Source organism: Electrona antarctica (genome assembly GCF_951216825.1).
Source record: "Electrona antarctica genome assembly, chromosome: 5".
Taxonomy (NCBI): domain Eukaryota; kingdom Metazoa; phylum Chordata; class Actinopteri; order Myctophiformes; family Myctophidae; genus Electrona; species Electrona antarctica.
This window is the reverse complement of record NC_136810.1, coordinates 42,941,263-42,965,372: the sequence shown is the minus strand read 5'-3', so window position 1 is coordinate 42,965,372 and position 24,110 is coordinate 42,941,263. Positions and strand designations below refer to the sequence as shown.

At 43.4% G+C, this 24,110-nt stretch overlaps 1 protein-coding gene across 2 annotated transcripts; it reads right to left on the bottom strand.

Moving 5' to 3' along the window:
* Window positions 1–627: 627 nt before the first annotated feature.
* nt5dc3 (5'-nucleotidase domain containing 3) lies at window positions 628–23,057 on the bottom strand. 2 transcript variants are annotated; one of them, XR_013790121.1, is made up of 15 exons: window positions 22,581–23,057; window positions 21,709–21,893; window positions 20,861–20,935; window positions 20,638–20,693; window positions 20,461–20,551; window positions 19,971–20,108; window positions 16,160–16,220; window positions 15,853–15,955; window positions 13,647–13,748; window positions 12,942–13,023; window positions 11,998–12,084; window positions 9,873–10,013; window positions 8,628–8,692; window positions 3,232–4,759; window positions 628–2,969 (listed from the first exon to the last, which is right to left on the bottom strand). XR_013790121.1 is itself a non-coding variant. In XM_079502450.1 (14 exons), the coding sequence occupies exons 1-14, from the start codon at window positions 22,882–22,884 to the stop codon at window positions 4,456–4,458; spliced, it is 1,794 nt and encodes a 597-aa protein (XP_079358576.1). In that variant the 5' UTR covers window positions 22,885–23,057; the 3' UTR covers window positions 628–4,455. The 2 variants fall into 2 exon arrangements, 1 of the variants encoding a protein (XP_079358576.1); XM_079502450.1 differs by having other exon boundaries at window positions 628–4,759.
* Between the last annotated feature and the right edge of the window lie 1,053 nt (window positions 23,058–24,110).

Below are 24,110 nucleotides of genomic sequence, written 5' to 3'. Positions count from 1 at the left end.
ACTATCTAAAGAGGACGGGAAGCGAAGACCGTATGGTGGACTATGTTGCTCCCTGGAAGGAACGAAACATGCGCAGTTGAGACCAGGAAGTTGTACATGCCCAAATTTGGGAATTTAAATTGTTTTAATTTTTTGTAAGCTAGAAGGCACGTGAACTTCTAGTTAAATCTACAAGCTCACAACGCATCATACTGTAAAACGTGAGTTTGTGGATTGTCTATTTAGATTTTTTGTAAAGCCATTTTGCAATAGTGGTGCAGCTGCAGCCAGAGCCTACGGCTATGTGGGTGGGGGTCCTACTTGGTATGGAAAGGTTTGGGAATCACTGCCTTAGGTTATGGAGCAGCTTATCTGTAATCCTTGTTGAAAGGACAAGGCAATTCAGGATTTCGAATATAGGTCTTATACCAGATAGTGAATCTGTCTATTTGAAAACCAATAAGGAACATTGCTATCCAACATGGTTTGGCAGTTTAATCCCAACAAATCCACTGACATAACCATAGAAAAGTGATTTTGAAAGAAAACACCCTATGTCTTATTACATTCTCTACCCTTTATATTACATGAAATGACCTCCAGAACGAATAACAAGAGCAACATTTAGAACATCACACAAGACACAAATTATGTTGGACCACTACCATTTTAATAAATAGCTAAATAAAAATACACTTCAGCAGAAGTAAAAACTCAACTGGAAAGAAATCCAGAAATACATGAGCCACGTATGCTTATGATAAAGGTGGCCAAAGCTATTCAAGCATTTCCCTTTTTCAAAAAGTATACAATCCATATCAGCTTTTACATTACTCAAATTACTCATTTGAGACATTCATCACACATATCACACATTTGCTGAAAAATAATCAAACCCTCAAACATGTCAACCATTGCTATATTTACTGGCAAACTGGTAAATAGTAATACTCGGTGAACAAGACTTGTTTACAAAGGTATGGGTGGCAATTGGCTCAGGAAGTAGAGCGGCCAGAAGGTCCCCGGTTCAATCGCCGGCTACTCCTGGCTTTGTGTTGAAGTGTCCTTGAGCAAGACACCGAACACTTAGTTACTGCTCCCAAAGCACCCATACTGTACTGTAGGTGGCGCCACTGCTTCTAATACGAGGGGTCGAATGCATAGAACTAATTTCCCCTTGGGGAACAAAAATACAAATAACAAAAAAAAAAGTGCAGTTTATTCCCAGTTGTCAGTAACTAAAGAAAAAAGAATCACACTTGTGTGAAGCGAGCGGTGCCTTTCATCACAACGATGATGTCTTGATGATGTCAACGTGGCGACGTCACGGACATTCCGTTCTCAAGCGGACAGGCTGACATACAAAGCTGTGCATTGGAGCAGCTACACCGCTCAACAAAAAAAAAAGAAAAAAAAAAGGTTAAAGCTCAATAGAGCGTTGCAGTCCCGCCCCCTTTCAGAACGACGAGGGCACCAGAAGAGAATTCCCCATTCATTTTTCCCATAGACGTTTTAAAAAGTATTTCTTTAAAGACCTGTAAGCGTCGGACAAAGCCAACAGCGGAGTTGACAAATCATGACAATATGATTAGAAAGAAGAAAACTCTAACAAAAGCGTTGTATCCTGCCCTGTTTTTCTTCTTTTTAAATTATTTGTTTGGGCCAAAGAAAATTTGTCATGATTTGTCAACTCGGCTGTTGGCTTTGTCCGAGGCTTACAGGTCTTTAAATAAATACGTTTTGAAACGTCTATGGAAACATGAATAGGGAATTCTCTTCCAGTGCCCTCGCAGGGGGCGGGACTGCGACGCTCTATAAGGAATACCTCTAAATAGTCTGTATGATGGTGTATGTTTATAGTGTGGTTCCCCAAACTGTTTTTTACCATGAATAATAAGTCTCTTGCTTCAGTCATTGAAAGTCCTTGAAACGGCAAATAGATGTAATCTGTCTCGAAGTGATTCGATCACATTGCTGTGATTAGATAACGCTGTGCGCCAAGTTTGCGCATGCACTGTGGGTGCGTGTTGATCTTAAAACGAGGCGTGGTCTATCGATATCAGAGAGCAACGCTATCTTCTCCAAAGATTTAGCGCCGCAACTTAAGACCAGCTTTGAGCTCGTCTAGTTTTTGGCACCCGGCCCATTGACAGCAGCGTCAACAATCAACAATTTGTCAAAATCCATTCAATCTGAACACAACACTTCCAACATTCAGCAATTGATTGTTTCCCAAACACGTTAGGCCTAATAAGAATTAAATCAAAACAAGTTTGTGCTGTTGTGCATCTCCAAAGAAAGACGACCTTGTGTGAGGAGAAAAAGAGAGAAAAAGAAATTCTATTTTATTCTTGGTCCTAAGAATGTTGTTGATCCCTAGCCGCCGTTAGAGGTGCATCAGCACTGCCCTCACAACTCTATTCATTCCATTACCATTTACCAGGTAACAATTACATTCTACCATGCATCACACTTTGCTATATTACTGCACAACATGGCACATTTTTGTTATCAGTCAATACAAGCAGTCAGATATACTGAGCAACATATTTTATTCAGAAAAATTGCGACCGAAGGTCGCAGTTTACTATAAAAACCTGCATCTCCCATCAGTTGGTCACGACTCATGACATCACGCCTCCATATGTGGTCACGCTTCGTGACATCACGCCTCCTGACACGTCACTCCACCATATATGGCCGTCTCCATATATGAAGATCACGACACTGACCCTGGATAGCCATACATGGAGAAGACTGGATCATCATCTAGATCTGCATATATGGAGCCGGCCCGGCAACTCTACATCTGACCTCAAACCCTTCCTCCCATCCCAAAGCGCCAGCACTCGCCCAGCAGTCTGCCGTCCCCCAGGCTGATGCATGCACACGGCCTCGCCCTCAGGGAGTCTTACTGATATTATATAATATTGTGTTGCTGAATCGATTATTTTGACACCACTAGCCGCCGTCCTGACATTCATCTGTCTCTGTAGCTAATAGTACAGTAAACTAGTAGACACATAGCTACAATAGTACAGTAAACTAGTAGACACATAGCTACAATAGTACAGTAAACTAGTAGACACATAGCTACAATAGTACAGTAAACTAGTAGACACGTAGCTACAATAGTACAGTAAACTAGTAGACACATAGCTACAATAGTACAGTAAACTAGTAGACACATAGCTACAATAGTACAGTAAACTAGTAGACACATAGCTACAATAGTACAGTAAACTAGTAGACACATAGCTACAATAGTACAGTAAACTAGTAGACACGTCCTCTTTCTGTCAACAAATATCTGTAATTCAAATTTCCTGTAATCCGCAAATTGTGACTGTTAATTGTGTTTTCATTACCAGTTAATCAATGTTGCTGCTAAAACATGCCACGCCGTGTCTCAGCCTCATTAATCCATCTATGCCGCACCCAATTCAGAACCGATTTACTATAATTAAAAGTTCTCTGTAATCAGCAAAGTGTGGCGTTAATTCGATGTATCAAATGCGAGTTTATTACCAGTCAAACAAATGCTCCTCACTGGCAGGTGAGCCAGTAGTATAGGATACAACAGCAGTGACAACAGACAGAAATGTACCGGTATGTGGGGAGGAATCAATTGGGGCTAAGAAGCAAAACACACAAAGAAGCCTTAAGTTCTTTCTGGATAAAAACCTCCCATGACTGCCTTAATTATATTTTGAATGAATAGATTCAAGATGGTTGGCTTACTAGTGCTATACTGCTTAAAAATATTAATATTTTATAAAAAATACACAGAATTTCCAGCTTATGTTATTAACATGACTAAAACCTCATTTACAGGTTCAACGTCAACAGTGCGAGGCAACGCATGTGCATTTCCTCAATTCAGAGCTTTACGTGAATGCTATTGTGTAGAGAGTATATAAGCCAAGCAGAAGGCAGCATGCGTCTTTTGTATTCCCCACAAGCCTGGTTTCCAGCCTGCTTCGCTGCGTTCCGTGTTTTTTTTTGTCACTTCGCTACTCTGGACAGGGTCCTATCTCCAAGGTAGGCGGGACATGTAAACGGGTGAAATCGACCCGTGGCTTCTGATTGGTCTGTGGTGCGGGTTGGGGAAAAAAACACCAGTTTGACGTAGTATTAACACATTCCCTCCCATTACACTAGGCGGGATCGTGAGGCAAGTGCCAGTCAAATGTGCAAAATACCAAAGTAGATCATCATCATTTGATGATCTACTAAGGACCCCTGGGGTTCTCTGGACCCCACTTTGAGAAGCACTGCTATACATTCTAAGCAGTTTTGGACAATTACGTTTTATGAATGACATTTTAAACATGAAAACAGACAGTTGCGTGCTGGTGTCTAATCGTGTGGTTCAAACTACTTTTACTGGGGACCCCCTGGAACCCCCAGACCCCACTTTGGGCCCTCTTACTCAGAGTCTGCCGTGGTCCTGTGGGGCTGTGGGCAGGCCTCTGCTCAGGCTGCCGTGGTGGTTCTGTGGGGCTGGGGGCTGTGGGCAGGCCTCTGCTCAGGCTGCTGTGGTGGTCCTGTGGGGCTGGGGGCTGTGGCAGGCCTCTGCTCAGGCCAGAAGGGCGACTCGTGCTGCAAGGGGGTGCGGCGGGGGAAGAAGGTGTGCTGGAAGTCATAGTTGAGCAGGCAGCTGATGGAGGCCATGTAGATGTCAGCGAAGCGCGACAGGCGGCGCGAGAAGTAGGTGGGGTTGTGGTACGTCCGGAAGAGGCTTCCAAATTGCTCGTTGAAGATGTCCTTGGTCTGGGACCTGTCAATAAATTATGAACCTTTATTGAAAGGATATCCCCTTGAGATGTATACCATCTCCTTTTCGAGGGAGGGGGTCCAACAGAAAATACACTAGACAAAATAATGCAACAAATACATCCATGCATTAAACAGACAAAAACAGAAAGCTCTCCCGAAACTGGCCGCTCCCACCCCGCCTAATCACCCAGACCCATAGAATCCACCCCACCTAATCACCCATAGAATCCACCCCACCTAATCACCCATAGAATCCACCCCACCTAATCACCCATAGAATCCACCCCACCTAATCACCCAAAGAATCCACCCCACCTAATTACCCAAAGAATCCACCCCACCTAATCACCCATAGAATCCACCCCACCTAATCACCCAAAGAATCCACCCCACCTAATCACCCATAGAATCCACCCCACCTAATCACCCATAGAATCCACCCCACCTAATCACCCATAGAATCCACCCCACCTAATCACCCATAGAATCCACCCCACCTAATCACCCATAGAATCCACCCCACCTAATCACCCATAGAATCCACCCCACCAAATCACCCATAGAATCCACCCCACCTAATCACCCATAGAATCCACCCCACCTAATCACCCATAGAATCCACCCCACCTAATCACCCATAGAATCCACCCCACCTAATCACCCATAGAATCCACCCCACCTAATCACCCATAGAATCCACCCCACCAAATCACCCATAGAATCCACCCCACCTAATCACCCATAGAATCCACCCCACCGAATCTCCACCCCACCTAATCACCCATAGAATCCACCCCACCTAATCACCTATAGAATAAGAGACTCCATGCATCAATGTATTCATATGAAGATACATATGGTATCATGCATTAATAACATTATTAAATGAATACACGAATATAAACGTGCACATGCAGCATGGATGTTAAATTACACGGTATTCACAGGCTTGTTTATAAGACACAGAGGGAACAATCAGAGGCATATTAGAAGCAGGGTATTTGAAGATGAGTAAGGATAGACGATTTAAAGATATTGAAGGAGTTAATGGATCTAATGGCCCCTACACACTGTAGGAGTTTTAAAGTTGTCGGCGAGTCATCAGATCGTTATGTATTTCACACCACAGGAGTCTTTTTTTTTAAATAGACTGTCATTATATCTGTGTGGCTTTCACACTAAACGATTGATAGCCGACTAGGCATCACACACTGCAAGAGTTCACCACGATGCAATCCAGACCTGATACATATAGGCTACATCATTTTTTTTTTTTTTCAATTCATTTTGACATCTCACGCACGTGCAGCGGTGCAGGATGCCGTGATAGACCGACACAGGTCGGTCTCTCTCTCTGTGTGCACGCCACACACACAGGAATAGCCAGGCTACACAGGGCAAAATGTTTGTGATAGAGTATAGCCTACGTGCGCGGCAGGACGTTAAATCTTGATTTTCATTGGGACTAGGACGGACACACACACACACACACACACACACACACACACACACACACACACACACACACACACACACACACACACACACACACACACACACACACACACACACACACACACACACACACACACACACACACACACACACACACACACACACACACACACACACACACACACACACACACACACAAAGTTTGCTCTGCACTGTTTATTCTGATGCGGTTTTATCAACATTATTCAAGTGAAATGCTTAAGTTTTGACTATTTAACAGCAACATTGGGCTAATATACGTAGCTACCAATATGTACGACACAGTGATTTACCCAAGGAATAAAGGTTATATACATTATCATCTGATCATCTATCAACAGTCGACAGACACAACCCATTTCATACTGTAGGATGTCCAGTCGGTGAGAGAGCCAAATTTCAAACCTGCTAGATATTCAGAAACGGTCGGGAAGGCATCGGCGAGCGTTTTTATCTGCGCTATATCTTCTCGCAGAGCCTTTCACAATTCACACACAGCGAGCAAAACCTTGGCGACCAAAGCCTGATCTTGCGTCAGATCGGGAGTTTTGTCCGCAAGCACCAAAAATGCTCCCAGACAGCATAATCGGAGCAAATATCGTACAGTGAGTACGAGCCATAAGGGAACTGGGAAGATTGTTCCAATCGTCAGGAGCTTTGTAATTGACAGCACGTCAGCAAACTTATTTTCTGACGTTGGTGGAGACAATGAGGTAAGGATACTCTGTATGCCTCCGGTTATATGAGCTGAAGGACAATGAGGTAAGGACACTCTGTATGCCTCAGGTTATATGGTGAGCTGAAGGACAATGAGGTAAGGTTACTGTGTATGCCTCAGGTTATATGGCGAGCTGAAGGACAATGAGGTAAGGATACTCTGCCTTAGGTTATATGAGCTGAAGGACAATGAGGTAAGGATACTGTGTATGCCTCAGGTTATATGAGCTGAAGGACAATGAGGTAAGGACACTCCTTTATGACTCAGGTTATATGAGCTGAAGGACAATGAGGTAAGGATACTCTGTATGCCTCAGGTTATATGGTGAGCTGAAGGACAATGAGGTAAGGACACTCTGTATGACTCAGGTTATATGGTGAGCTAAAGGACAATGAGGTAAGGATACTCTGTATGCCTCAGGTTATATGGTGAGCTGAAGGACAATGAGGTAAGGACACTCTGTATGCCTCAGGTTATATGAGCTGAAGGACAATGAGGTAAGGATACTGTGTATGCCTCAGGTTATATGAGCTGAAGGACAATGAGGTTAGGATACTGTGTATGCCTCAGGTTATATGAGCTGAAGGACAATGAGGTAAGGACACTCTGTATGCCTCAGCTTATATGGTGAGCTGAAGGAATGCACATATTGTTTTAGATATTCAGGGTAGTTAAAGTAAATGCATTTAAAGATAAATAGCAGCCAGTGAAAGTGCCTTCAGGATTTAAGTGGTACCAGTTAAGAGACTCGTATACATAACACAGTGGTGGGTCATATAAGGACACCTCAGTATACATCTACAAAGATTGTTACGTTACATTAAGAGGATAGGTTTGTTTCAGAAGTATTTTGATAAACAATGTCAGCATAGTCTAATATTGGGAGGATTCATTGTGAGATCATTCTTTTTCTGACCTGAAGGGTGAAACAGTTAATGGATCGATAGTACTTTCAGGCTGAATTTTACTTTTTGGACAACAGAGGTAATATGAGACTTGAATGAGAGTTGAGGGTTGAGCCAGAGGCCGAGATACACCTTTTCTATTTGTGTGCCATCAGCAAATGTAATAGATAAAGGTAAAGGAGTTGGTCTTGTGGAAAAAAGCATACTGAAGGACTTTTTCAATATCAGCTTGTTGAGGTAAAACCATCTTTGAACTGCATCAAAGGCAGCCTGTAGTGTACACTGAATTAGGGAAATTCAGTGTATCAGGGAGATTTTGAGGAATAGATGACTGTGTCATCGACATATAATTGAATGTGGCAGTCAGAAGAAATTGTGGGCAGGTCATTAATAAAAATGGAGAACAGCAGAGGACCCAGGGAAGAACACTGGGGTACGCCTTTCTCCATAACCATAAATTCAGATCGGTTCGCCCGATACGACTCGAGACCCACTGACGTCTAAGGTGGAGATATGAGTTAAACCAGAGAACGGACTCTCTTGAGAGACCAATGGAATGCAGTTTGTCGAGAAGTAGGTAATGGTCTACCAAAACGAATGTTGTTTCTACATTGGCAGCAGCCTACCAAGTCTAATTCCTTGTATGTGTTGTGGACAATGCACTAACTAACTCTGCTTCTGTGCAGCAGTAAATGTTTCTGAGAGCTCAAAAAGCGCAATATGTTGTGGTGGACAAACAAAATGTTCTTTACCTCATGTTCTCTCTCTCTTTGATCCACTCCTGGACAACAGCTCGGGAAGATGGATCCCTGTGGACCTGTTTCACAACAGAAGAGAAGATGAGCGGCTCGAAGCACACACTTCGCACAATTCATCAGTGAACATTCATTCATTTTCATGTTTCAGCCCTGAGGCCATCTAGCTAATTCTTTATGTATAATAAATAACCACACAAACCTTAGTGTCCCCTTAGTGTTCACCCATTTGGTGAAAACAGCAGGTCGGCTATAGCAAAGAGATTTAGGGCCCTATTTCCGTCAGTGCTAAAACCCTTTATACCTGAACTTCTTTGCCTTTTTATATTAACATATTCATCAAATCTCGTTCTCTCGGGCGTGGCGTCCTGGACAAAGGTAGATTAATCTCGTTTTCTCGGGCATGGCGTTGAAACAGTAAAAATTGTTCAACTAGCCGATCTACATCAACACGTTGTGAGCTTGTAGATCGACTATTTGAACTATTAAAAAAAAAAAAAGAAGTTTAGGAATAAGGGGTTTAGCATGGACGAATGGACTTGGTGGTGCATGGACTTGGTGTTAAGGGAAAAATGTACAGTGAAGAAAGTAGTCCGCACACAGGCTTTGCTCCAGTAGGGTTTTATTGTATTTTAAATATGAGCTTGTAGGTCTGCTATTTTTGAACATTTTGAAAAAAATCATTTTCAAACAGACATTTTTAGAATCTGATCTCAGGTCAAAATGGGTTAAAATACAATAAAACACTACTGGATCAAAGCCTGTGTGCGGACTACTTTCTTCACTGTATGTATCTACCTTAGTCCAGCACCAGCCAGGAACTGGATGTGCGCAAGCCACCTGCTTTTTAAACAAGGGAAAAATGTACCCCTAGGGTACACTAATAAACCTACTATTGTTTTTTTTTGTTTGTTTGTTTTTTCTATTCACTGTTTGCTTGGTTGCTCTATGGAATTGACATCCTCTAAAATCTGCCAACTATGTTGGCTAATATTATTAATTGTATATACCGGTAGGTAAGTATTTATACTGCAATCATGTCATTTGTAAATTATATACAGTAGATTCATATTTCTTATTGTGATATACATAGGTATAGGCCTCATATAGGCCCTTTGGGCTTCTTGTCTCCTCCTGGCACTTTTCTTTTTATCTTTGGTGTACCGTTTGTTTTTGTATTTTGTTTTTTACATCGTACTAAATAAATCAAATCACGTTCTTGCCGATTGATTGTGATCTGACCTGCATGTGTTCGATGAGTCCGGTCAGCGACTGCAGCCAGGTCATCATGTGGACATATTGCTGCGTGTTCATGATCTTTATCTCCTTCCTCAGCTCGGGGATGATGGCGCCCGTCCTCCAGCCATGCTTCAGAGTGAGATCCTGCATGCAGAGAGAGGACACCCGTCATACCCAATGAGAGGACACAGACGCAGAGAGGACACGCGTCATACCCAATGAGAGGACACAGACGCAGAGAGGACACGCGTCATACCCGGGGGCGGCGATGGCTCAGGGGTAGAGTGAGTGGCTGGATGGTAACCGCAAGGTTGCCAGTTCGAACCCGGGCTCCCCCAGAGTTGGTGTCGAAGTGTCCTTGAGCAAGACACTGAACCCCTAATTGCTCCTGATGTGCTGGTTGGTGCCTTGCATGGTTTCCACCGCAATCGGTGTATGAATGTGTGTGTGAATGGGTGAATGTAATGCTATCTATGTAAAGCGCCTTGGATAAAGGCGCTATATAAATGCACCATTTACCCAATGAGAGGACAGACGCAGAGAGGACACCCGTCATACCCAATGAGAGGACACAGATGCAGAGGACACCCGTCATACCCAATGAGAGGACACAGACGCAGAGGACACCCAATGAGAGGACACAGAGGACACCCAATGAGAGGACACAGACGCAGAGAGGACACCCATCATACCCAATGAGAGGACACAGACGCAGAGAGGACACCCATCATACCCAATGAGAGGACACAGACGCAGAGGACACCCATCATACCCAATGAGAGGACACAGACGCAGAGGACACCCATCATACCCAATGAGAGGACACAGACGCAGAGGACACCCATCATACCCAATGAGAGGACACAGACGCAGAGGACACCCATCATACCCAATGAGAGGACACAGACGCAGAGAGGACACCCATCATACCCAATGAGAGGACACAGACGCAGAGGACACCCATCATACCCAATGAGAGGACACAGACGCAGAGGACACCCATCATACCCAATGAGAGGACACAGACGCAGAGGACACCCATCATACCCAATGAGAGGACACAGACGCAGAGAGGACACACGTCATACCCAATGAGAGGACACAGACGCAGAGGACACCCAATGAGAGGACACAGACGCAGAGAGGACACCCATCATACCCAATGAGAGGACACAGATGCAGAGGACACACCCATCATACCCAATGAGAGGACACAGACGCAGAGAGGACACCCATCATACCCAATGAGAGGACACAGACGCAGAGGACACCCATCATACCCAATGAGAGGACACAGACACAGAGAGGACACACCCATCATACCCAATGAGAGGACACAGACACAGAGAGGACACACCCATCATACCCAATGAGAGGACACAGACGCAGAGAGGACACCCATCATACCCAATGAGAGGACACAGACACAGAGAGGACACACCCATCATACCCAATGAGAGGACACAGACGCAGAGAGGACACACGTCATACCCAATGAGAGGACACAGACGCAGAGGACACCCATCATACCCAATGAGAGGACACAGACGCAGAGAGGACACACCCATCATACCCAATGAGAGGACATAGACACAGAGAGGACACACCCATCATACCCAATGAGAGGACACAGACGCAGAGAGGACACCCGTCATACCCAATGAGAGGACATAAACCAAATGACTTAACCCATTGAGGACAGGAACCCCTTTTGGTGTTTTAAGGATTATGTTATACTTTAGCAATTGAAAAATAGCAGATCTACAAGCGCATAGTACGGCACTGAGTGCTGCGCTACGAGCTTGTAGATCTGCCATTTGTTTTTAATCTTGAAAACGTGGCGCAAATCTTTGAATATATATAGTTTCACAGCGAACATTTTTAACTCAAATCTTTGCTTCTGGGGGGTCCCTGGAACAACATATTTTCACTTTCTTGACACGCTTTAAGCTTGTTAGATCTGCTATTTCTGCTTCTTTTTAATGAACATTACATGAGACTTTAGCGTAAATACACCGTATTTAGTAGAGATGCCAATTTCCATCCGTAGTCCCCGGACATTGAACACTAAACACAGCTGACATAACAAGACATGAGAGTGCATGAGATAATAACTGTGCCTACTTACAGCCAGGTCACTGTAGATGTGATCTCCAAAATAGAGCACCTTGGACCCCCTCCACCCTGTCAGCCTCAGGAACTCATACAGGTTTCCCTGAATCACAAGCAACAAACAAACAAACAAACGGACCAAAAGAGGGGTGATTAGGGATGCACCAATGTATCGGCCGATATTTGCCGCTATCGGTCAATATCGGTATCGGCAACTAAAACTGACATTAACCAATGGCAGTATAGCCGATATTTATTTGTTGTTGAAAAGCATACATTTTGCGTTGGCTATGTTGGTTATCTGTAGCCTATACCAATTTGTAGATTCTAAAAATGTATTTCCTGTATTGAAGATGAATTTGTTTCTCTGGCACAAAAGGGGGAAATAAAAACAACAAAAACTAAATAAACATATCGGTATCAGTATCGACTATCTGCTGAATTGTAATTTTAAACATCGGTATCTGTAATGAATTTCCATTAAACTCTTGTCTTTCTGGATGTCTGGAAGGACCAGAACTCAACAGGGGTGTGTGCGTGTGTGACTGTGTGTGTGTGTGTGTGTGTGTGTGTGTGTGTGTGACTGTGTGTGTGACTGTGTGTGTGTGTGTGTGTGTGTGTGTGTGTGACTGTGTGTGTGTGTGTGACTGTGTGTGTGTGTGTGTGTGTGTGTGACTGTGTGTGTGTGTGTGTGTGTGTGTGTGTGTGTGACTGTGTGTGTGTGTGTGTGTGTGTGTGTGTGTGTGTGTGTGTGTGTGTGTGTGTGTGTGTGTGTGTGTGTGTGTGTGTGTGTGTGACTGTGTGTGTGTGTGTGTGTGTGTGTGTGTGTGTGTGTGTGTGTGTGTGTGTGTGTGTGTGTGTGTGTGACTGTGTGTGTGTGACTGTGTGTGTGTGACTGTGTGTGTGTGACTGTGTGTGACTGTGTGTGTGTGTGTGTGTGTGTGTGCTGGTACACAACACCTGCTTATAGATCTGTCCTTTCTCCAAGTGGTGAATCCGGTCCCAAAGCAGCACCCCTTTGGATGTCACTCGTCTGAAAGGTCTACAGAAAATACACAAACTTAAAGATGGAGTGCCACGATTTCTTTCCACTCTATAACATGATCATCAGGTATTATTATAATATAAGGAGGAAGAACTTTTTCCAAAAAGTGTACAGGCCAACAGCACGCACACCAAGGCCCGCCCCCGCTCGATCATGATTGACGCACGCACGCGAGTGGGTGAGTGTTCTCAAGCACCTAGAGTATGAATATAATGTTCAATGTATATATAATTTTACTCTCACTAAAGACTCTGGGCCCTATTTTTGTCAGTGCTAAACCCCTTATCCCTAAACTACTACTATTTTGAAAAACATTAAAAAAAAATTGCTCAACTAAGCCGATGTACATCAACACATTGCTTATAGATCGAACTATTCAAAAATTATTTTCAAATTAGTAAAAAAGGCAAAGAGGTTTAGGGATAAGGGGTTTAGCATGGACGGAAATAGAGCCCTCTCTCTCTTGATACTCAGGTGAGTTGAGAAAGGACAATTGCCCTCTGCTGCCACCTAGTGTATTAAATCACAAACACGCACGCAGTTTCAAAATTATGCAACTAAGATGAAAGACTGTAACTTTGTATACACACACACACGCGCACGCACGCACGGATTCTTACTTTCTCCTGTCGTTGAAGAAACCAGGTTTGTCAGCCTGCACAATAACCACATCAAACAGGTCCCTCCAGTCTTTCCCTACGATGTAGCTCATTCCCCGGTTCCTGCATGGGGGAAAACAAACAACAGCTCAGCATCAGGAATATCTGCACAATTCTCATGAGGGTTCTGTGTTGCATCAGGTCAATGGATAGTGCAGTGTGCAGTAGTAGTGGTCAGTGATATCAATCAATATCAAACTATTGTAATTAAGTACAATAAGCAAAAAGCTCTTCCAGCAAACTTGGTAAACCCACCGATTCAATACATCAAGTAGTTTCGCTGCTTGCATTAGAGCACAAAGTGGTCTGTTACAAATTACTTTACGGTTCCTGGTTTTCGCAGGTTTGATTCCAGGCCAAGCCAGCAATGTGTCGCTGTGTCCCTGAGCTAGCTCCCCCGAGCGCCTCGGAATGGCTGCGCCGTAGGCTGGGTAAATGCAGAGGACCAATTGCACGTATGTGTGCATATGTATATACAGTGACAAAAAACACTGCAATGAGTGGAGATAAATATTTGAAATATTTGTTGTTTTATTATTATTCCAGGCTGCGTACCAACCCAGACAAACTGCACCTATATATGTGACCAAATTTGACTGAGGGACTGCCATTGGATTTTTTTGAATTTCCATTTTTTCATGTCATGAAAGCAGGGAATCATAGCTTCAAATTGACATATTAGTTGTTCAGTTTGACCCACCAGTTTTGGAGATATGGCTTAGAGAGTAATGTCTTGCAGTAAACAGCGAGTTGAGAAAACAGGCTTGAAAGGTTCACTTCTGTGGTCTCTGTGTTTAAGCATTTATTTCATATTTACATGTTGATTTCAGCTCTGACACTTATTTCAGACATGCTCTAGTATGTGAAGAGTCCGCCTGTGCTATTAACTCATTTTGGGGGGAAAGGAGAAAAAAATGGGTTTTCTCCTCTGGTGAAAAGCTGGAATTTGCGCGATGGCAAGCTCTCAATCAAATCTCGTTAAGGTCAGAGATAGTTTAAGTTTAGTTTAAAATTAGATTTGTTTTTGGCTTTTGTGCCTTTATCGATGGTTACAGTGAAGGCGGACAGGAAAGAGGGAGAGAGAGAAGGGAAGAGACATGCAGCAAAGGTCGTCATGAACGGGACTCGATCGCGCAACGCTCTGTCAGGCCAGAGCCTATACGTGGCATGCGCCTGGACCACTAGGACCATGCTAAATTGTAAATGGCTGGGGTTAGGGATTTGCCAATTTAGGGTTAGGGGCCGGGCCATGGTTAGGGTTAGGGATTTCCAATTTAGGGCCATGGTTGAGGTTAAGGGTTGCCAATTCTACCGGAGGAGTCAGGATTTACCAGCCTCAGAGGACGTGGGCAAAAAGTCCCACTTCACGTCTTCTCGCCACTTCAGGTTCAACAAAGGGAGCGTGCAATGACATTGGTGCGACCCCACACTATGGTGCTCATGTTTCCTTAGTTTTGAATAAACACAGCTAACAACTACAAAATGCTTTTAACATTTTATAGTGTATTGCTTGCCATGAAGACTGAGACTGTAACCAAGGACACAAGTTGGATATCTTTTGATACTGTGTGAAACGCTCGTGCATGTGTTCCATAAAAAAGTCAGCATAGTGTCAATAGAGCCCCAATGTGAGTGATAGTCATGGCAACAGTAGTCTTAGTATTTGAAATATTAAGACTACTCGAAAGGCTCAAACGCAGCTTACCGGGGACTGTCAGACTGCTGAAAACTGTCCAAATAAAATGCACTTCAGCTGTTAATATTTTCAAGTGGTGCAACCACTTCATTAAGTAGCTTTGTGTGTGCCTGGCTGCGTGCCTGGCTGGCTGGCTGTGTCTGAGCACGAAAATAGCATTTGGTTGGTTTTCAAAACCAAGTGTCATTGTTGTGCAGCCTAACACACACAACTGTACTGTATATATGATGATACACTGGTGGTCCTGTGTACGTTTTTACTGTATATGTGCAAACATGTGAAATGACAAATAAAGTGAACCTTGGCTTGAACGTAGATGTTGAGGACCTGACAGTCCTCAACATCTACCTTTGAGGATACAAGTAGGGTAGAAAGGAAGACCAGTAACACCCATACCCAAATTAAAACTTTAAAAAAAAAAGATCAATTCTGAATTTTCGCTCTTTTTCAGATGTGACAAGATGGACTTACACAAAGTCAAATGGGCTGTTTGTGATGAGAAACATCTTTTTCCCAAATGCAGACAGCTTGTTCAACACCGCCTGACTGTGTTCACCATATTGTATGTATTTATCTGGAGAAAGACAGAGAGAAAGCGTAATAGGTAAAGAGACATGGCCTTGTGCAGACAATATGAATGATGAATACAATAATACCAGCCTTGTTATTCCTTCTTGGCACATTTCATGTCAAATTCTACAGATTTGATTTTCATCCCGTTTTTATAACCAGCTCAAACAAAGTAATGACATTCAGGGGAATGTTCTGCATTTATTACCGATATCCGCCTCCACGGCTCTATACATGATGCCCTTTACGTGAACATCTCCGATGGCCTCCTGTAAGAGAGAAAGTGAAAAACAGACACAGTCGTCAGCCAGGGGAACGAAGACTTCACAGACACAATGTTCAGCATTCAGGAGGGTTGGAATACTAGCACTTTGTTCTGCAGGAAAACACCTGAGTTTGCAAACACAAAGAAGTGCAAATTGTTTGTGCGACAGGAGGAGTAGCATCTCTGAATACAAATGCGAGTAGCCGACAAGAGAGACAGCCTCAATTGTTGTCTGGTCACTTTGTAGAGATGGGAGACGAAAAGTCTCTGATGGCTTGTCAGTAGTCAAGCCAAGAACAACAGTTTATCTATCGTTTAGCTGTAAACTGGAACGGACAGACGAGGTAGAGTTTGGGTGGGTTGGAGGGGGGACTACATGTGAGGAAGGGCAATTACCAATGTTTTAACCGATAACTTGAAAACAAGAATGAAACGCGTATCATTAACTGCCAGGTGAAATAAGCACTCTCCGTTGTGCATCTGTCCCCCCGTTTTTTTTTCTTTTCTCCCCAATTATTTTTTGTTGTTATTATTTTAACGTGTATGTTTCTCTGTGACGACCTCGCAGCCGTTATTTGCGTTCGTTTCCGACGTGCTTTTGTTGGTTCAATCACTGTGTTTTGTTCTGTAACTCCAGTTAGCTCATAACATTAGCCGCCGTAGTTATACTGCGGCGTTGCCAAAAGTCTGGGTTAAAACTTCTGCATTATGGCCTGGGCCGTGGCTCAGTGGTCTAGGCACCTTGGCTGGTAATCCAGTCTGGCAGTGTGCTGCGGGTTCGACTCCCGATTCCGACGGCCTTTACTGCATGTCATCCCCCCATTTCCTGTCAGCCTACTGTCTGTCCATCCATAAAAAATATAAAATAAAGGGGAAAGCCACAAAAAAACATATAAAAAAAAACCCTCTGCATTATGGCCTTTCAGGGCTTCAGGGCTTAGGCGGCGTTTCAGAGTATGGTTTCAGACTCGGGGCAGCCAATCATGACTAGGTCCTCAAAGCCAACCCGAGCGAAAATAGGCCAGGCTTCACCTGGCAAAAAGGGTGAAAAAAGGAAAAGAAAAAAATGGAAATTGGAAAACTGGAAACCGGAAACAAACACAAAACGAGTCCCTCACGTGATTAGATGTCAATTAAGTAAATAGCCAACTCTCAGTCACATGTAATGACAACAAGTTAGGCTAATAAAACTTGGAATGGATATTATATAAGCCCTTTCTACTGAACAACAATGCTCACTCCCCTTTGCCGAGGTAAAGAGATGATGCTAGAATCTGCTTTTGTCCCTTCGGTCAGTCTTTCAGGGCAGTTAAGAGCTCATTTGGGCAGGTGTGTGTGTGTGTGTGTGTGTGTGTGTGTCCGTCTGTCTGTCTGTCTGTCAAGTGTGAAAACATACATTCTTTATATTTTCTGACGTGCTACTTGGTGTAAAATCTCTGGGTAAGCCGGGTTGGCTTACCCAGGGCCTGCCAACTTTGGAAGGCAGTCATAGCCAAAAAATCGTAACTTTCCGAGGAATGCTAACTAATCTTATAAAATAAGAATTCGGAAAATGTCAATGACAGTTGATAAAACCTCCAGTTTATTATTAACAACTCATTCTGTGCCACGGTCATGCGCAGAACCACTGCATTAGAACATGCTACGGTACAAAGGCCACAGTGAACGGGGAGACAGCTGCCCTCAGAGCGAGCGCGAGCACACACACACGCACGCACGCACGCACGCACGCACGCACGCACGCACGCACGCACGCACGCACGCACGCACGCACGCACGCACGCACGCACGCACGCACGCACGCACGCACGCACGCACGCACGCCCTCAGAGTGAGAACAGAGGGCTCCCCTCCCTCTGAAAAAAACAGAGCCAGGTGCTGGGAGGCTCTGAAGCAGGCCAGCCAGAGCTCTAAAATTAGACACCAGTTTTTTTTCACACCTAAAATGTCACCGACTAGTATGCTCGGAGTCACGACAGTCCCCAACGTGCAGACACACGTTACCACACACACGTTCTTGGTTGACAGTTACAGTTATACTGATTGATTGATTGAATACTTTATTACAGTGGTTTTCAACCCTTTTCATATCAAGGCCCATTATTTATTATTTTATTTGAGCCACAGACCTCCACTTGCCTCTCAGACCTGGCCGAAACTTAGCATAACAGGCAAACGTCAATCAAAATAACAACTCTTGAGAGGGTAAAATTAAACCAAACGCCATTTGGTTTCATTTTACGTTCTCAGGAGTTAAAGATCTATAAGGCTCCATTTGGACCATTTGGTTACCACCTCTCCATCATTTAGCTGGGGACCCCCTGGAACCTCCTCAAGGACCACTGGTGGAAGTGGTGGTCCCCAGACTACTGGTTAATAAACCACTGCTTTATTAGACAGAAATGCAAACAGTACAGTCATATACTTGGTCTAAAAGGGAGGGCTTATTTCCGTTGAGGTCCTATAAATAATTACATTGACTCTTTCAACTTGCCCAGTGTCATAATCGACTTTTTTTTAGATCCTTTAGTTGGGATTTTACATTTTAGTGTCTCACTTGCGAGTACCGTAACCGTAACGTATTATTTTGAGCATGCTGTTTTCAGCATTAGTAAAATGGTGGCTGGCTAGCTGCTGCCTCACAGGTACATTTGGGGGGGAAATACTACCTTCCCAAATATAAAAATAAGCAGCCTGGAATTGATAATGTAGTCAGAATGTTTGCTCTTCCATTCAGCAAAGTTAACCAAGTATGTTTTTCCCCGATGACCTTGAGATACATCACTGAGGATACATCCCAGGTGCATCCAATGAATTTTTTTTTGTTATAGTTCTTCTATTTATAGTGACTCATAGGAATAGACTATGTGACAACCAGGTATAGTCTGGTGACCACCGGAATGTAGACGGCAACCGGGTGAGCAGTATGGGTTAGTGCCCCAGCCTGTGTCCTCCGTGAGGAAGAAGCCCAACAAACCCTCGGTGAGGCCTTTGAGAGGGCCATTCAAGCAGCAAGCGGAGCCCGCAGCACCACCTTCTCGCTGAATGAAGTGTCTGGTGCAACGCACAGGTCCTGGGCCTGGTGAGAGCAGGAGTGGACCTGGTGAGACTTAGGAGGGGCCAGGACAGGAGTCAACCCACAGAGCCGAGTCCTTCCATGCGCCAGAAGCTTACCTCCCAGACCTGGCAGAGTTGTTCTGGAGTAGTTCCAACGGATTGTGTGGCCCTGGTTTTGCCCTAGTGGGAATAATTGAGGGTAGCTACTGACGTAAATCGGGACTTGATCACCCCGGCTGGGTCGCCTGAGTGAGGGGTATGATGTTCCAGAGACCCGAAACCCTGATGACCATGGGATACATCACTGAGGATACGTCCCAGGTGCATCCATGCAATGTTTTTGTTATTTCCCCGTTTGGATTTGACATGAGAAAGATGTTGATTTTTCTCATTTTCTAATTGTTGTCAGAATGAATACACTTTAGACTTTACTTGAACAACTGATTTTGATTTGTACGGGTGGTTCATACTTAGTTTTGCGCTGGTTGATACTTTGCAGATCTGCTTCATTTTTATTTTAGACTAGTCATTTAGTTGGTTATAAAATATCCTTATTTAACATCAGTGAAATTTGTGGCTGCGCACATCCCTACTTTGAATTCCTGAATACCATAACCAAACATCTAACAGAATCCAGGTCCCCACAGAGATCGTTAAACAGAGTGGGAGAATATTTGCAATGAATACTGTACAGTACCTTCACATCTTTGTAGAGATGGACGGGCTCATAGTCAATGTTGTGTTTCATGAAGAAGTCATTGACGCACGACAGGAGGGTCATCTCAGGCAGGGAGAAGATGTCCATGTACTGCTTCATGGTGAGGCCATGGGAGCTCTGCAGGAAAAGCAAAAAACACCACCATTCAAATGAAAAACAACATACTAGACATTGTATTACATAGTTTTATTTGCCAATGTGTGTATGTGACCGATACATCAGAGGGTCAAGATTTATTGGTACACTCTAAAGCTACTGTAAGTTCTGAGCACTGCGACTGTCCACACACTGCACGCAGTAGGTTTTAGCCTGGATTAAAAATGTTTCATGGGACATGAATTTGCACAATCCGTGCAGGGAAACGTGCCTTAATCCTGCAGTAATAATAATATTAGTAAAAGAACAATGTTAGTAATCTCAGTCACACTGTAGTAGTATGGAATGTATTGTGTGTGTATTGCCGTTTTACCTTCCCATAGAAATCACTCATAATCTCTAGAGGGACATGGCTGCCCTCATACATGGCAATAACTTCCTCGTCAGGTACAGGATTGAGACCCCTGCAGAATAAGTGATTATATTTTTTACCGTGTCAGGAAAAAAGCATGCTCAATCTGTTCTATGCACTATGCGTTGCCATGCATACCTGTACACTGTTCCCAACTGGATGTAGTGAAAGGCATCAATCTTCATCAGTAGGCCCTAGACAGAGCAAAGTCAGTGAATGGATTAATGGCTCCATTTTGTGATTGTGCGGAAGACCACCATTTGAAAGAGCTAGGCTCTTAACAAGAAGATGCTGGAACCATTTAAATGTCAATGTTTTACTTTTTGAGTGGCTTAAAAACAGACAATGGTGTAGATCTCACCTTCTGAACGTCATAGTGCAGGCCCCTGACAGCAAAATTAGGAATGTACTCGTAGTCCCGGAGGCCCTCTGGGTACTAGATTAGAAATAAAAATACGTTATTGTGAGCATCAACAAAAAAATAAACAACAGATAAGAAAATAAGAAAATCCAGTAGAGAACCAGTGGAGAGAAACACAGCAAACGTGTCTTAGATTGAAATTTCTGTAATTTTCAGATTGAGGTTATAATATGTGTCCGGGTCTATGTGTATTGTGTAACATATAATGAGGTTAGTCTTACCGCTAACTAACCTCATTATATGTTACACATAAAAGAGGCTGTCGAACCAGGGGTTTGGGGGGGGGGGGGGGGGGGGGCAGATTGTGTTTTGTGCTTTGATCATTTCGTTTTCAACCCTTTTCATATCAAGGTCCATTATTTATTGTGGATTTGAGCCACAGACCACCATTTTGATGACAGTTGGCCTCTCAAGTTAAAGATCTATAAGGGTCCATTTGGTTACCAACTCTCAATTTAGCTGGGGACCACCTGGAACCGCCTTAAGGACCACTGGTTGAAAACCACCGATTTACAGTGCATTACTTGACGTCACACAGTTTCGCTAACAGGACTGATTCTGCCAGGATTGGAACCTGGAGCCGTGAGACATGCGTGTTGTTGTGTTGTGTCAGAGAAGAAATGGAACAGAAGAGAGAGAACACACAGTCCCACAGCAGCAGTACATACCCACCCATAATGCATACACACACACACAAACACAATGCACACGGTCACAGCTAAACCCCACCACACAAACGTGTGAGTGCGTGCGTGCGTGCGTGTGTGCGTGCGTGTGTGTAAACGCACCCTTTTTTCTGTGACGAGGATGTCACGTGCAATGTTGAAGATCAGTGTGTGCAGTTGACTGGAGTAGAATGCCAGGGTGTAGTCATAGTCAAAGCCATAAATCTCAATGTCGTCCAGGTTCATCTCGTTGTTGGCAAAGATGTTGTCGGGGTTAACCGAATTCTTTGTTATTACTGGAATCAAATCTATAAGGGAGGACAGGGAGTGGTTATGGTTATTAATAGTGATGCACCATATTATCGGTACATCGATATTGGGCGATATGCCATTAGAAATGAATTAATATTCTGTATCGAACTGATATCAAAATAATTCTGATATATTTCACCGATATTTTTATTATCGGATAACGATATAGGCCAAAATGACAATATTGTGCATCTCTAGTTATTAACTTTTCTATTGCAGCTGCTGGTAACTGTTCAGCACTTTTCCACACAGGAGTTAAACTCAGTCTTGTGTCTAGTTCAACACCTGAAAGGGGTGTATAATGTACATACATCCATAGTAGGCTACTGTACATTGATTTTGCCTCTTGAATAGGAATTAAAGTGGGAGTTCCATAACTTCCATTTCAACTGTACCATAATCAACAGGTAGCCCCTTGGTTACCTTTTCTGTATTTTGGACGGCGGTATGACACAGAAAAGGTAACCGAGGGTTCCAAAAGGGGCTAATCAACAGTATTCCACAGGTCAAGATGATGATGATGATGATGATGATGATGATGATGATGATGATTATGTTATTAGTAGTAGTATTTTATTGTAAATTTGTTTAACTACAAGTAGAGTTTACATGCAGTCATGTTTGAGGCAGTCAGTCAGAGATGACCCCTATAAGTCTAATATAGTCTATACATTCTTTCTTACCTTCGGTTTCTCTTTTGGTCTGGTGGTAAACAGACCACAGCCAGTCGCTCATGTTTTGGCCACCTGAAGAGCTGCTGGTACAAAATGGCACTGCTGTGGTGTTGTTGGCACCATGCTGGGGTCGTGGTGCCCACACATGTCCCACTCCAAAGTCCCGTTTACACACTAGAGTCCTGGGCTCTGATGATGGGTGTCTGAAGAAGAGCCTCCTCTGCTGTAGGACATTACAGACAACAGACAGCTTCTGCAGACACTCCGTATTTTTTAAGAGAGTGGAAAGGGACAGCGACATGAAGGGCGTCATGGCTCTCCTCCCGTTTGGGGTCGTCTAAACCCGTGTGTAGGTCGTGGTGGTGGGCAATATGATGATGCATGCGGTGGTCTCCTAGCTGTAAGTAAATATACACACACACCGCCGTTAGCGAATATTGTTAGTGCCCCCCGGGCTCCAAACCATGCACGACGTCACTTCCCTGTTCTAAATAAAATCCCATTGCCCGAACGGACATCACTACTGTGAATGGATAGTTGGTTGTCACTGGCAACCGCAATTGTGGACAGTGATATTTGTGATTATTGTACAGACTACAGATCATACAATTGTACAGACCACAGTTGAAAATGTAACTAAAGTAAACTAACCTATAAAGTTAACAGTCTTTTGTCAGTTCAACTTAATATGAAATTGATACTTGATGTTGTTAATTCAAATTATAATAACTTCACTAGTACCTTAGACTAGAGGGTAGGCCTACTCACCAGAGCCATGTAATAGAAGAGTTCTACATAACTCTGTCTATATCTAAGGCTCTGGTACTCACAAAACACCCTTTGTAGCCATAATAATAATAATATAATGGAACGATCGTCCTTCATGACAGTCATGTTTCAGGGCTAAAAACGTTTTGTTTAGCAAAACTGTGTGACGTCAAGTAATGTATAAATGATCAAAGCACAGAACTCATCTACAATCTGAAAATTACAGAAATTGTTTATTTATTCTAGTCCCAATGTGTGCCCACTCTTGGCTCTTTTTTAATTCAGTTTAGTTCCACTTTATAGTTTATATAGCTTTATATAGCTAGTAGTCTAATTTCATCAGGTAATTTTGGTTCCAGTTCATCCCTCAATATACACAAGCCTAACTAAAATGTCATGCCAAATACAGGATGACTGGTGGAATAAGTCTGGTCTGGTGACACAAGGTTACAGAATGACTAGCAATAGATAGATACACATGCTCACGCATGTTAGATAAATTCTGACACGTCATGTCAAGTTGGCCACTCCATATTCTGTTGGTCAACACATATAGAACTTTGGGCCCAGACCGTGTTCCATATAGGTCATATTTTGTCATCTTGCCCTTTTATCATCATTTTACTCTTAGCCTACTGCCTGTTTACACAGGATTGTTCATCTTATCCTTTATATTATTTTATCATATTTATATTATGGATTTCCTGACGCCACATTCAGATTTAATATCTTATATCTTGTTTACTCCTTATTCGGTCTCCATACTGTCTG

Bases quoted from the DNA above. Each gene is read 5' to 3' on its own strand.
- nt5dc3 (XM_079502450.1), bottom strand. From the start codon at position 22,884: ATGACGCCCTTCATGTCGCTGTCCCTTTCCACTCTCTTAAAAAATACG. The intron at 20,552-20,637 runs GTATGCATGGCA...CTTATTCTGCAG, and splicing joins CAGTTGGGAACAGTGTACAG to GGGTCTCAATCCTGTACCTG. The intron at 13,749-15,852 runs GTAAGTCCATCT...TCCCCCATGCAG, and splicing joins AACAGCCCATTTGACTTTGT to GAACCGGGGAATGAGCTACA.